The 14,235-nt window shown below is 45.2% G+C and overlaps 2 protein-coding genes across 4 annotated transcripts in view; one reads left to right on the top strand and one right to left on the bottom strand.

Annotated features, from left to right (window-relative positions):
• The first annotated feature begins 511 nt into the window (after positions 1 to 511).
• The window catches only part of LOC117643160, a 59,162-nt gene continuing 45,438 nt past the window's right edge, over positions 512 to 14,235 (top strand). The window contains exons 1-2 of one of the 3 annotated variants that reach the window (XM_034381874.1): positions 1,805 to 1,957; positions 2,009 to 2,325. The gene's annotated coding sequence lies outside the window, so the exon portion shown is untranslated. Of the gene's footprint in view, positions 587 to 1,236; positions 1,256 to 1,804; positions 1,958 to 2,008; positions 2,326 to 14,235 lie in introns of those variants that run through there. The other 2 variants (XM_034381875.1, XM_034381876.1) reach the window with 2 other exon arrangements.
• Positions 13,853 to 14,235, bottom strand: part of LOC117642927 (zinc finger protein 436-like) — a 9,314-nt gene continuing 8,931 nt past the window's right edge. Inside the window, exon 4 of the mRNA XM_034381564.1 lies at positions 13,853 to 13,944. Coding sequence (XP_034237455.1) covers positions 13,853 to 13,944 — 92 coding nt within the window. The remainder of the gene's footprint in view (positions 13,945 to 14,235) is intronic.

The raw sequence follows: 14,235 nt of genomic DNA, 5'->3' as shown, positions 1-14,235 counted from the left end.
AAACTTGACATGGGAAAGAGACGTTAGTCAAACGTATCGGCCACACTTGAACATAAACAGTCGTGTAATACTTGTTTGCAGTGCATATGTGTTTCGCGATCAATATTTTTACAGCTCGGCTATAGTTTTAGATCCGAAGAGAGGTTAGTTTCCGGCCAATTTGGCGTCTGCTGTTCTGCTTGCTTCCGGTTTCAGGATCTACGAAAGTACCCTATTATAATACGCACTTGAGAGCATTTTAGGACCCACGTCCACCATGTTACGCAGCGTTACGCTGGGCCAGAACCTCCTCTCCTTCTTACAGCCAAACGTTACGCAACATTTCTCAGATGGACGATATGTAAACTCTTAAAGGGTATTACTGCGACTCTTGAAACGGAGAAGAACCCAAGCAAGCGCACGCTTCCGTCCCCTCGCCGGAGCGGGGGAAAGGGGGGGGGGTAAAGATAGCTGCCCATTGAACCCAAAGGGCTCGAGCGTTGCCTCCGAAAGAAGTAGCGCGCCTAAGCTGAAACAGCGTCGTCTTCAAACTTTCTGAAGATCAGACGCTCTGCTTTGAGTGCCGGTGATGAACGTTCAAGTGAAGGTGAGGTCTGAAAACGTCAGCACGAGTTCAAATTCACCCCGGTGCTTTTGAGGGTTGCCTAACGGCCCGGCAGCTACTCGAAGCGTGGGCGTGGGTGAACGCAGTTAACACACTTGGGAGTTGCCTGCTTCCGGTAAGACTCCCGTGGCCTTGGTTTAGTTACCCCGGGTTTAAGACGTATTATCGCACCGATAATACGAATTGTACTCCAGTTATTCCTATTATACTTCAATAATTCCGATAAAAATAGTGCTCCGTGCACGGTTAAGGAGGGTGAGTAGCCCGTTGCTTGAAGCCCATCCTTAGGCGAGAGGACGGAAGATATGCACTTGCTCGTGTTCATCATCCTTCCGTTCCAAGAGTCGCGGAAATACCCTGCAACCAGTTGATTGTCTAAAATGTGCTCTCTTATAAGAAACATTTTGCGTGACGTTACGCAGAGCAGAAACCCCCCTTCCCCATCGGGGCGGAACGGCGTAACGCACTTAACTGATGGCCCCTCAAAAGCGCAGGCCTCGACGAGATTCAGAGCACTTAGTGACGTGCTGCTGGTTCCTGCTTGTTGATTACTTTTGACCTTAAGTCGGTAGTGACTGAAAGGGTCTTGTCCGTTGCGCAGTTTGAGGCACTTGACGACCCCCCCCCGCACTGTTACACGGCGTTACGCAGGTCTGTAGACCCCTTCCGAACCCACTCACTCACACTCTGAGACCCTTCCGAAGTAATGAAGCTTTCAAGTATTTTGAGCGTACGCAAACTTACAACAAAAATATCTCGTGATTCGCGAACTATTTCTCCGAATAGAGTACTCCAAAGAAGCCCTGACCCGGAAGAAGAAGAACAAAAACGGAAGTAAGAAATTGCAGTTTCTATGAGAAATATACGCCGCGCATGAGGGTCCGCAGCGTATATTTCTCATAGAAACTTCAATTTCTTACTTCCGTTTTTGTTCTTCTTCCGGGCCAGAGCTTCTTTGGAGTACTCTATTAACAAAGTGCATTAGGACGAAAATCGAACCCCGTCGCCTCACACACCCCGACCCGTAAATATGCAGCGCAACGCAACTCGAAATTAGTCCCTTGCCAAAGCAGAAGAAAAGAAGTGACTCACTCGCAAGCCGGCGGCATCCTTGTCCGGAAGCTCGGGGCGCAGGAGTCCAGTGGCGGCGACGTCGGGCGTTGTCGGTGATCGCGTTACGCTGAGAGCGTAGCGCGCGTTGCCGCCCGGCCGCACAGTGGGCCGGATGACATCGTCGGAGGCTGTCAAAATCTCGGACGTGTGATGTTGCTCCAGAGTCTCATAAACAGGACAGGCCTTGAACCAGACGCGTGACCCCTTCAGTGGATTCCTCCTAAGAAGAGCAATCTATTGGTGAGGTCACAAGTTCGGTTCGACTTCCCTTTCCGTCCAACATTTTGACAGCCTTCGCCGGTCTTCTGGTTCGCCGTGCCCGGCCGCCGCCGCGCTTGTCCTTGGACGCGGGGATGGCTCGGCTCACGATGACTCGCTGACGCAGCATTTCACTCTCGTTCCCGCCGCCGACGCAGCGCCCTCTCCCCTGTCCACGCGACCTGCCGCCACTCTCCCCGTGCGTGCGGCTCGCTCGCACAGTCAGTGCAGTGTCAGACACCAGCTTGTGTGGAGCGTGCGCTTCTTCATCCTCGGCACGGCAGTCGCGTCCTGGCGTTCTTCCACTCGTACACCGGCTCATCCACGTGATCCTGCGCTACGGTTTAACGGTAGGCCACCTAGGACAGAGTACGATGTATCGTTTCGCAGTGTGTTACGAAGCATATCTGCTGTGTACGAAGTTATTGTTCAAAGCTTTGATTTTCTTTGTCGTAACGAAGCAGACTGTTGTGGGTGCTTCCGCTCAGCCTCCAATACGAGGGTCAGTGCGCGGGGAGAACTGAACACCCCACAGTTTACTTCAAATGCCGTATGCGCCGGCCCAACAACTATCATGTCATGAACCGCTGATGCCACGGAACAACTCTTGATGGCTGTTATGCCTGTGCATTCGGTATTTGAAGTGACATATGGGGTGTTCAGTTCTTCCCCTGCCCAGTTTTTGCCCACCCTGACCCTACGGATTTCTCGTCGATTCTGAACTTGAAGTGAGTCAATACATATACGAAGAGTCTACTCCTCAACTAGTCTATAAGCCCACGAAGCATTTGCTTCGTAACTACGAAGAAAATTAAGGCATTTGTAGAATGGACACTTCTAGCAGGGCCTGGAGAGAAGAACATAAGCCGGAAACAGTTGCTAACTAACGCTTATTTCTTGGTGACGAATGTTTATTCTCAATCAAAAAATGACAAAACCCCCGAAAATAGGCCGATTTCTTTTACCATTTCCGGTCTATGTTCTTGTTCTTCATTTCAGACCCTGCTAGAAGTGCCTCATAGAAACGTTTTGTGAAGCAAAGCTTCGTATTTTGCGTCGTAATAGACTATTGCGCTAGACCCACTTCGATCCCTCGAAAAAAATAGATGCACCGGAAGTAGGGTCGCGTCGGCCAATCAGGAGCCTCTTTTCATCAGTGGTAGCGCCTACCCAAGATGAATGGAGGCTTCTGATTGGCCGACGCAACCCCACTTCCGGTGTATCTGTTTTTCGAGGGATCGAATGCCTTCCTTTTAGTATTTCACAGTATGTAAGGCACTGAAAGAAGTATTGGGTACTCCAATGAATCTTGAAACGGAAGATGAAGAAAATTTAGCCCTAAAAACTGTCTCTGCGCTTGCGCAGACGTTCCCCCAACATCCGGAGCGCATGCGCAGTGTATTTCGGGCTTACTTTTCTTCTTCCGTTTCGAGATTTATTGGAGTATTCTATTGCTGTGTTACGATAGTAGGGTACCCCAATGATTTTTCCAACGGAAGTAAAAAGACCAATGTATGTCCCCCAGAAACAGCTCGTTCACCTGCATGTGATTGGGGAACGTCTGCGCATGCGCTGAAGCTGATTTTAACCGCCGGAAGTACTCTCTGGCGTGGGAAGGGGGGCGGGCGAAAATTTATGATACTTGCTGGGTTGCCTACCGTCAAGGACAAGGGAACCGTCAAGGACAAGGACCCAATCCTATTGAAATTTCTTTTAAAATGTTCAAAATCCAGTGAGCGAAGCGAGCTAAAGACGGTAACTCACAGTATGTGTACGGTATTATGCGTCGCCCTGCGAAGGTTTTGCTTCACAAGACGACGGCTCACGGAGCAATAGATTTCCTTTTTTTCCGTTTAAATGCAATGTCTTCTTGGAATACTTCTTTTGTCAAAGGTAGACTGAATTATGCGCGTGCTTAATCGCATATTTTTTAAGTACGAGGAAAAGTCATAAGGTTGACAGTTTAACATCTCGCAAGTAGGTCTACCACACCCAACAAGACCGCTTGATGACGCATAATTTGGGAACAAAAACGCATAGGGTCAGTTGGGGTAATTATGGGACACGGGCTAGAAATGGGACAGCTGATTCTTAGTCAAGAATCGAGATTTTGGAACTTATGCCGTAGAAAACGTTATGGTGTCTATAAAAACATCACATTTTTCATGTCATGCGTTCAAGAATGTCAAATCTTGACTAAGAATTAGCTGTCCCATTTTTACCCCGTGTCCCATAATTACCCCAACTGACCCTACTTGCTTATTGTGCGCACAAAATCGCGTTTTCCCGCTTAAACGGCCCTGTTACGCACGAAATATTCCGTAAAAACTCTCGACCGCTCTTCCACTTCTCTCTAAATGAAACTAGCATTTTACTTGACTGAATTCTAGTTTTGTGTGTAGATTATTGGCTGAGCGACAGCGAAACCTGTTACTCGTGTTGGGCTGGAAAGTTTTTCCTGTGTGTGTGTGTGTGTCTGTCTGTCTGTCCGCACTGCTACTCCTGAACGGCTCGGCCGATTGGGCTGAGATTTTGCAGGGTCAGTAGATATGTCCTTGCCTCGCCACACACCAAAATTCAGCTTTCTGTCATAATTCCTGCGGTTGGAACCACCAATAAAGTCTTAAAAAACTGTAGTAAAAATACAACTCTTTAGGTACTTCCAACTTTTTGTCAAGTTCTCTATCCCCCCCTATGTTTTTGAGGGTGCTGATGACGAAAAAAAGAACCTATTCTGACCCCCGACTCTAAGTTATTGTCTAGCAAAGCAGCCTGCACTGTGAGAAAAAAGTACGGAACATGTCTGGTCAATAATTTGCCTGGACCGTCCGTACTTTGCCAACTACGGAACGTTCCGTACCTTTTCTCCGTACCCATTTACATGGGTTCATATGGAGCAAGTACGGAACGTTCCGTACTTTTCTCCGTACCTCCGTACGATATTTTTCTGTACCATTTCCGTACAAAAGTAGGGAATTTTTTACAGTGTGCCGAAGGCAGGCTAACGCCGCAGGCCACGGTAAGTGTATACGCCAGGCGTGGATTTTCGAAACTGGCGCAGCATCGCGAAGCCTGTCACGACAAGACACTGGCGTACACCTACCTTGTAATTTGATAATTTCATTTAATAGTACTTATTATGAGCAAATTCCAGCACTTGTCATTTCGCTCGTATTTTCTTCCTTCGCATATTTTTCTATAAAACCACAATTTAACCCGCTTAATCCACGCATCAACCTACTTTTAAGGCGCCTGAATTCTATCCTAAAGGGTCGAAATTTTGCGCCTAAAACGTTGATTCTATTGAATCCTAAACGCTTAATGTAGGGGTCTCTAGGGGAAAACATTTGTCAACATTTCTCCCTTCAACCGGGTTCGCTAGGGACCGTTCATACAGGGTGAGTTTTCTCAATGTGTCAATAATTTGTAGGTAGTTTGGGCACCCCAAGGGGATCATTTTCTACCATTGAACTAGTGGGCGCAAACGTCTAGGTACGGAGATAATTGGTGTTTTGTAATTGGCCTTCGCGCCTGCGAGGTAGGCACCCGCTGCCACTGATGGGCGCAGGACCTCACGTGGGGGTGTCGCGGGTCTAGGAGGGGTGCTTCGAGTCTCGAAGGGGTGCGGCGGACCTTGCAAATGTCTTTTGGGGGGGTTGCCGCGGGTCTCAAGGGGCTGCCATGGTGGCCCCCGTTACAGTGGATCTCACGCCTGTCTTTGCGAGGGTGGCGGGATTCCACGGATACTTCCGCGAGCTAAGTGGCACTCCCGCGAGTACTGCTAGTCCCGCGACACCCCCTCGACAGGTCCTGCCACCCTCAGTGGCACCGGGTGCCTACCTTGTAGGCGCAAAATCCAAATTCAAAACACCAATTATCTCCGTATCTAGACGTTTGCGCCCACTAGTTCATTGGTGAAAAATGGTCCCCTAGAGATGCCTAAACTGCCTGCAAATTATTGACACAGTGAGAAAACTCACCCTGTATATTTCGTTGCGCACTTCTGACATCCTTCGCCCCCCTCCTTTCCAGGTTTGTTATTCCTCTTGTTCTTCAATCAGCGACGACTTGAATTTTCTATTCGTGCTGAATTGGTCCTAAATATTCTTAAGTAATTCTATGATTTACAAGGTAGGTTTACGCCAGACCGCGTCTTGTCGTAACAGGCTTCGCGATGTCTCGCTGCCTGTTCCTCCAATCCGCCACTGTGGCAAACAGCTACGGAAAATTCTGTAAACAGCTTGTGGTAGTTCTCCGTAGCCCCCTCATCAATATTCTCCGTAGGCTCTTACAGTATTTTCCGTAGGACCTTACAGTGATCTCCGTAGGACTACACAGTCTTCCAGGTCCTACAGAGTAAACTGTGCGGACTTACAGAAAATACTGTACGGGCCTATGGAGAATACTGTAAGAGCCTACGGAGAATATTGATAAAAGGCCTACGAAGAATCCTGGCAAAAAAATTGACAGAATTTTCCGTACCTTTTTGCCACAGTGGCGCCTGGCGTACCTACCTTGGCCTGCGGCGCTAGCCTACCTTCGGCAGGCAATGGCTTATCCGCCCCCCACACCTCCCTTTCTTCAAAACAGAAGGGGCGTTCCATGGTAGATTTACACGAGCTTAATCGACCATCTCCGATTTTGCTCATATTTGGCTCAAATGTTGCCCTCATAGGGGGGAACATCCGTGCAAAATCTCACAGCCGTGGCCCCAGTAGTTTCCGAGATATAGCGGTTCAATTTTTTTATTTAAGACTTTCCAAAATTTTATATAAAAAGTAAAAAAGGGTCCCTTTTTTCCGTACCGTTCACTCTAAAAGGACGAAAATGGTATCTTTTAAACGTAAAATCACGAGAGGAATCCGATTATGCCCCCGAAAAGATCGTAGCTCAACTCCTTCTATCCGAAATCGCAATTTCGAGCTTATTTTTCAGGTACTTTTGAGGCTTTGGTGAGGGGTGTTCCCAATCGAAAAATCGACTTATTCAGGGTGCAATCGGTAGGTCTTTTGACTCTATTTTTAAAGTTCAAATGACGAAAGTATGGGGTAGGGCCCTCGTTTTCGCTCCAAAAGCCCGTTGAAAAAAAAAAAAAATCGCCCTTTTTGACCCATTTTGAGCCAAAATGGCACATTTTTTGGGGCCCATATTGCAGGAGATCGGCACCAGATACAGGGGCTCCCAGGGCTCATTTAAAGGAAATGTCATGCCCTTTCGATATGTGAAATAAAAATCATGGGTATTTGCCTTCTTTTCACGGTACACGCAGATATGTAAAAGTGTGCAAACCTCAAAAGCGACATAATTCACCAAAACTTGTTTTATGACTGAAATGAAGGTCTTGTGTGCCTCTACCGCACTAAAAACGGTTTTGTAATTCATTTAGAGTGCAGGTACCTTCAGATACGCACCTCAGTGCGAGCATTTTGGTGCCAAGTCTATCGAATGAGGGATTTATTTTAATGGTGCAGCACCGGCCACCTCGTTGATGGAATAATTGTTTCAAGCATGGCAAGGGGACGTCCATTAACAAAGAACGCAGTTTTGGACCCAGCGACTTCATGCGGGTGTTAGAAGAAGGTCTGAACCTCCAGATTTATTTTCAGAAGTGTCGGAAGACATTCAACGCCAGGCAGACTTATGGCAAGGGAGCGTAGTTTGATTTTGAGAAAACCAGGTCAATGTAAAATGTTCCATCTCGTTTACTCAACAAACTCAAGTGTGTACATAGTACACTCCACCTGGAGTCAGCATGCATGTACACTCCAACCTGGAGCATACCTGGCATGTACACTCCGGGTTGGCGTGTACTTGCCAAGTTTACTCCGACCTGTAGTGTACATGCCAGGTATGCTCCGGGTTAGAGTGTGCATGCATGTCGACTGCAGGTGGAGTGTACTATGTACACACTTGAGTTAGTAGAGGAGTAGCACTTCCATCAGTCCTTGGCCCAACCAACCATTTCATGTTAAAGCCTGTTTATTTGGCTTTAAATTTAGCACTGGGTCGAATATGTAGATTGTATTATTTGCATATAAGAGGCATTTCAATTCATTTACGTCACTCGGGACAGCTTGGTCCACCTTTCGACGGGACACAATGGACCAATCAGGCCAGCGCCTGGAGTTAATTTTCAAACTGAGCCACATAGACGTCGTTACATGGATTAAGATTATTATTTTATTTATTTTTTTTTTTTTTTTTTTGGGGGGGGGGGTCAAAGTAGCACTTTTTGGCAACTTATAAGAGAAAAGTGTTGTTTTATGCTTACCTTTCAGGTGTTTATGTAGGGATCATGGCAGGGACCTCGTTTGTGTCCGGCCTAACTCGGTATGAGAAACATAGCTTGCGTTCGTCGTTTGTTGTATTTGTTGTTGCCGGTGCTCTTCCATACTAGTTATTGAAAATCAAATTTCCCGTCTTCAAGGGTACTAGAACGCGTTTCCTTTGTTAATTGACGTCCCCTTGCCATGCTTGAAACAATTATTCCATCAACGAGGTGGCCGGTGCTGCACCATTAAAATAAATCCCTCATTCGATAGACTTGGCACCAAAATGCTCGCACTGAAGTGCGTATCAGAAGGTACCTGCACTCTAAATGAATTACAAAACCGTTTTTAATGCGGTAGAGACACACAAGACCTTCATTTCGTCATAAAACAAATTTTGGTGAATTATGTCGCTTTTGAGGTTTGCACACTTTTACATATCTGCGTGTACCGTGAAAAGAAGGCAAATACCCATGATTTTTATTTCACATATCGAAAGGGCATGAAATTTCCTTTCAAATGAGCCCTGGCAGACCTCTGTATCTGGTGCCGATCTCCTGCAATATGGCCTCAAATATGTGCCATTTTGGCTCAAAATGGGTCAAATTGGCGATTTTTTATTTTTCAACGGGCTGTGGAGCGAAAACGAGGGCCATACCCCATACTTTCGTCATTTGAACTTAAAAGTAGAGTCAGAGACCTACCGATTGCACCCTGAATAAGTCGATTTTTCGATTGGGGAAAACCCCCCACCCAAAACCTCAAAAATACCTGAAAAATAAGCTCAAAATTGCGATTTCGGATAGAAGGAGTTGAGCTACGATCTTTTCGGGGGCATAATCGGATTCCTCTCGTGATTTTACGTAAATGATACCATTTTCGTCCTTCTAGAGTGAACGGTACGGAAATGGGACCCAATTTTTCACTTTTTATATAAAAGTTTCGGAAAGTCTTAAATAAAAACTTTGAACCGCTATATCTCGGAAACTGCTGGGGCCACAGCTGTGAGATTTTGCACGGATGTTCCCCCCTATGAGGGCAACATTTGAGCCAAATATGAGCAAAATCGGAGATGGTCGATTAAACTCGTGTAAATCTACCATGGAACGCCCCAGAAGGCATCTGCCTGCCGAAAACTCGATTTTTCGCCGTTTTTAGGTGTTTTTCGGCTTTAAAAACTGAACCAGTTGAGCTACGATAGTGAAATTTCGCGTGTGCCGAGCCAAGGACATGTCCAAAAAGTGTGCAAAATCTCACCGAGATCGGCCGAGCCGTTCAGGAGGAGTAGTGCGGACAGACAGACAGACAGACAGAAAAAAATTTCCAACCGTACCCGAGTAACGGGCTTCGCTATCACTCAGCCAATGAAGTTCTATCCCAACCTTGTAAATGTGCCAGTGTGAACAATTTTGACAACACAACCTCTAGGGAACTTACAAACTAATCATCTGCTTCGGTTCCAAGGCAAGGGGGATATCACTTGTGTAATGGTCGGTCGAAGGGTCTGTAATAGCCCTGTAATGGCCATGGCCCTGTAATGTGTAATACCTATGTAATGGGTGTAATATTGGTGTAATGCCTGTAATGGTCCTGTAATGCCTGTAATAGGTGTGTAATAGGTGTAATATGTGGGAAGAAAAATACAGAAAATGACTAAAACATTCGCGAAAAGTCAGCGAAAAAGTCATTTGGCTGCAATAAAAGTAATACCCAACGTCCGGATCGAGCCGATAGCAAGCCGAGAGTGGCATGTAGGGTGTGTGTGTGTGGGGGGGGGGTGTCTCTTGGGGGGCAGGTGAGGGGCTGAATCTGTATGGAGGGGTAGTCTAAACCCTAATCTGGTTTAATATGAACAAGCTAATAATTGATTGGAAAGACAAAGGTTCCTGTGGCCAAAAGACATTCTTGTCTAATGATATTTCGGCCAAGATTCAAATTCCCAATTTTTTTCATGGAAAATGATTGATGCAAGGGCTGAATTTTATCAGGACGGGTTGTTGAGAACCGTATCTGTTAAAAAGATAGTACAACCACTTCCAAAAGAATCCGACCAGCCGGCCCGGCGATACCCCGCGCGCCCAGACGGCTACCTCCAGCGGCTACCTGGGCGCGGCGGGGGTAGCGCCGGCCGGCCGCGGCGGTTTGGTTCTTTTACAAGCGGTATTAAAGGTATCGGGGGGGGGGGGGGGGGGGGGGGCGATAAAAGATCCCCCGAGACAGCTAACAACAGCGACCAGCTGAGGTGTCACTGCTGTACTACCTAGCCATACCCTGTGCCCACGGAACAAAATAGTCCCTCTGGAGGCTGAAACCTATTTCCAAGGCCGTTCTAGCAGCGTAATAGCCTTGTAATAGTAGTGTAATAGCTGTAATTGATAGGTAATTCCTGTGCAATTGCGTAATAGGTGCGTAATGGGCGTAATGATTGTAATTGATGTAATTGCTGTAATTGCACTGTAATGGTACTGTAATAGCAGAAATGTCGATGTAATATCTGTAATTTGCGTAATAGGTGTAATTGTCTGTAATGATTCAAAATGTAATAGTCGGTCGACCATTTTCAGGAGTGATTTCCCCCTTGTTCCAAGGCCGCTTTCACCGCCTAAAGTGCGGCTGGCGCCTTTCGGTTTCTGCTCGTTTAAGACGGTTTCTCATTTTCTCAGATAGCCTACAGTGAAGAGTTTCCAGGGAGTTCCTAAGAAAATTCAGAAACAGTGAAAGTGCCGAACATGGATCGGGGTACCAAACATGGATCATTTCTGTTTGGGGGTCTATATTTAAAGACCAGGTGATCAGAATCTAAAGTTCTGTCTTTCATTGCTTAGACTGACCATTTGACTGTTAGATGTAAAGCTGACAAGTTTGCAACTGCCTCTCTCTACTCTGCAGGGTTGCGTTTAGAAGGACACCTCATACAGGCCCCCGAAAGTCGATGGAAAAATGACGTTCAAAAAGGTTTAGTTTTGCACCCCTGGGGCAAGTATTCACCTCAGACACTTCACAATTTTTCATCGTGCACCTTAGACAGACTACTTTGATATTTTGGGACCACTGAATGCATACCTTGCTAAGTGTCCATACGCTGGTGGGGTGATCCATGATTGGACCGCCCTAACCTAACCTTAGCAAAAGCAGCCATATTTTCTTGTCCTCACAACTTCCAAAGTATTCAAGTCAAAGGTACCGTTTTTGGTAGCCATATGACCAGTAAGGTAAACAACATTAGATTCAAAGAATAGTAGTCAACCCATACTTAATTTCGATAGAGACAAGATTATTTACAAAGTGATCCATGTTTGGTACCTTACCCTACCTGCGAACGGCAAAACTTTTTGCCGTGTGGCGGTCACCAAGGCATGTAGGGCACAGGCATTTTCGTCTATGGCACTAATCTTTGGTTTCGTAGGTGCCGTCGCAGCCCTTTACGTTTTTCGTTCCGGTCTGGTTCCGGTATTTCATCTGTGCTCGCTCTGCTGCCTTTGCTGGTGTCACGTCCAACGCTAATTTCTCCACGAAATATTGTTACTTTCTCACAACCTTCTACGGCCGAAAATATGGAGAATCAACGCTTCAAGAATAACCCCTGGATGTGCGTTTTCCAACCATGCTGGCATACAATTATTTAATGTTGTTATGAATGCCACTCGTCTTATAACCTGTACGTGACCTTGTTTCTAGGTTTCTTCGCAATCTGTGGCAAGTCCTTCTTCTTATGGACGCGATCCTGATGTTTGTCCCACGTTCTCAACGCCTCTGGTAAGGCTCTTGCAACCCTTCCGTCTCCCAAGTAATTTCTTTTCTGGAGGTAGTCTTTTTTTTTCTTCTTTTTCGATTGTAATTCTTTTAAAGTAATTCCTGTTAATGGCTGTATATATTTAAATTTGATGTGTAAAAACCTTTAGTGAATCATAATCATTTCTTTTATTAACTAATTCCTTCTAATGGCTGTAGGGGTAGGTTGGGGAAGAAAAGTACAGCCCTTGTGGAGCTGATATCTTGACTTCTAGCCATCCCTCGACCAGTGATTTCAACTTTACATGAAAATCTGAGTGATAACACTGTTAAATGGAGGTCATGGACTGGCGCAGTAGGCCACAAGCACTCTGAGAAAAAATGACGGCAAATCCTGGATAATTTTTTTACCAAACTTTACCGTACTTCAGAAACCAGTATCCATCGTACAGTCTACAGTATTTACCGTACTTGTTTTACAAAATATTCCGTAGTCTTTTAACAGTAGTAACCGTTCTTCCGTACAGTCCATGCCATAGGAAGGACCAGATCTGATCCCAACAAGGGCCGCTTCCAAGAATTGTCCACATCAGGACCTTGAAAAAAGGGGGTCGACCGACTGGAAAATTTTATTGCACCTTTCGATAGATCTCGTCAAGACCTTTTCAACGAGTGGTCGGAAGGGGGGTCTAGGAGTCCAAATTCAGCAGTTACGTACATCAGGATCTTGTAAAACGGCGGTCGACCGTCTAAAAAAATTTATAGCAGTTTTTGATGGGTATTAAATGTACGGGATTCCCTGTAAAAAAAAGTACGGTGTTATCTGTAGAAAAAAGTACGGTATTGCCTGTAAAAAAACGACGGTATTGCCTGTTAAGAAAAGTACGGTGAATTCTGGAGTAATCAGTACAGGATTTACCGTGATCTTTTCTTGCAGTGAGGGGGGTGCACTTTTCTTACCCTGTACTTTTCTTCCCCAACCTACCCACATTTTAATGGGAAGTATGGGAACCTTGAGTGAATCACAATCATTGCAGTTCATTTTCACTCGTGTCTCCTAACATGGTTGAATATCATTACGTTGTCCATTTTAACTTGTGTCTCCAAACCTGGTTGAATATTATTACGTTGTCAGTGGATGCCTTAGGCTGTCTATGCTCTTAAAAGAATGGCTGACACCACCAAGAAAATAGAATTTACATTTGGAACTAAATGTTACCTGAACTTGTTACGATAATTATATTTGTATTCTTTGTCTGTAAGGTTTTGCTGTGTGTTGGCGGTCGCTCTCCTGCTGGCTTTGGTTTTCGTTCCAGAATATTATCTAAATAAGTCATTCCCTTATGTTCGCAACCTTCTTTTCTCGCCATGTAATCTTATTGTAAGTGCCGCAATACTGATACAGCACTGGGATTAGGCCTCTGTCCTGTCCAACCTATATCACATGCTTTCTTTTGCCGATGTAAACGTCTCTCCAGTTCGAAATTTTGTCATGGTTTCCATTATGTAACGTTTATCTGGCCCATCAAATAATGAAATGTCATTTTCATTCTTATTTATTTTTAATCTCTAGTATCTAATCTGTAGTATCGGCATAGTAAAATGAATAAAATAATTGTCTGAGACTACTTTTTCAATTTTTTGCAACCTACACTCCAAACACACGTGATGATTCTGGGTGTGATGGGCTTACGATTCCACATGATTTCACTCATCCAGGAGACGTGGATGTAGCATTTCAACCTATATTGTGCAGAAATAGCCGTGCAGTTATTCATTACTACAGCAATACACACTCAAATACATCCTGATCAAACATAAACCCTTAAAAAAATGCAAATTGACATCACTGTGGAGTGATGCCATCATCTAACAGTCAAATCACATCAGCAATGCTCGTAGTAAGAATGAGAAATATGGCATTACAAAGTGAATCCGTATCAAATTCATAGATACCATCTATTTGACCTGAAAAACAGTCAATTATATGATCAGTTAATCGTGCATGGTGTTAAAAATTCTGCTTGAACAGAGGGACAGTTGGATTATTTTGAAGTTGTTAAGGGTTCAAGAATTAGGGGGTAAAATCTGTCACAATTAGGTAGTGGGAAGCCTTTTATGTTACCAGAAGTTTTATGTTATCAGAAGCACTTAGAAATAAAATTAAAGGACAGCAGATGGAATGTCAAGTCAGTACTAGGTCTTGGACTAAAGCAGGACCAATATGAGCGTAAGTTTTAACACAGGCACTTTTAAATG

Source organism: Thrips palmi, unplaced genomic scaffold, assembly GCF_012932325.1.
Source record: "Thrips palmi isolate BJ-2018 unplaced genomic scaffold, TpBJ-2018v1 HiC_scaffold_16, whole genome shotgun sequence".
Lineage (NCBI taxonomy): Eukaryota > Metazoa > Arthropoda > Insecta > Thysanoptera > Thripidae > Thrips > Thrips palmi.
This window is presented reverse-complemented; position numbering and strand designations above follow the sequence as displayed.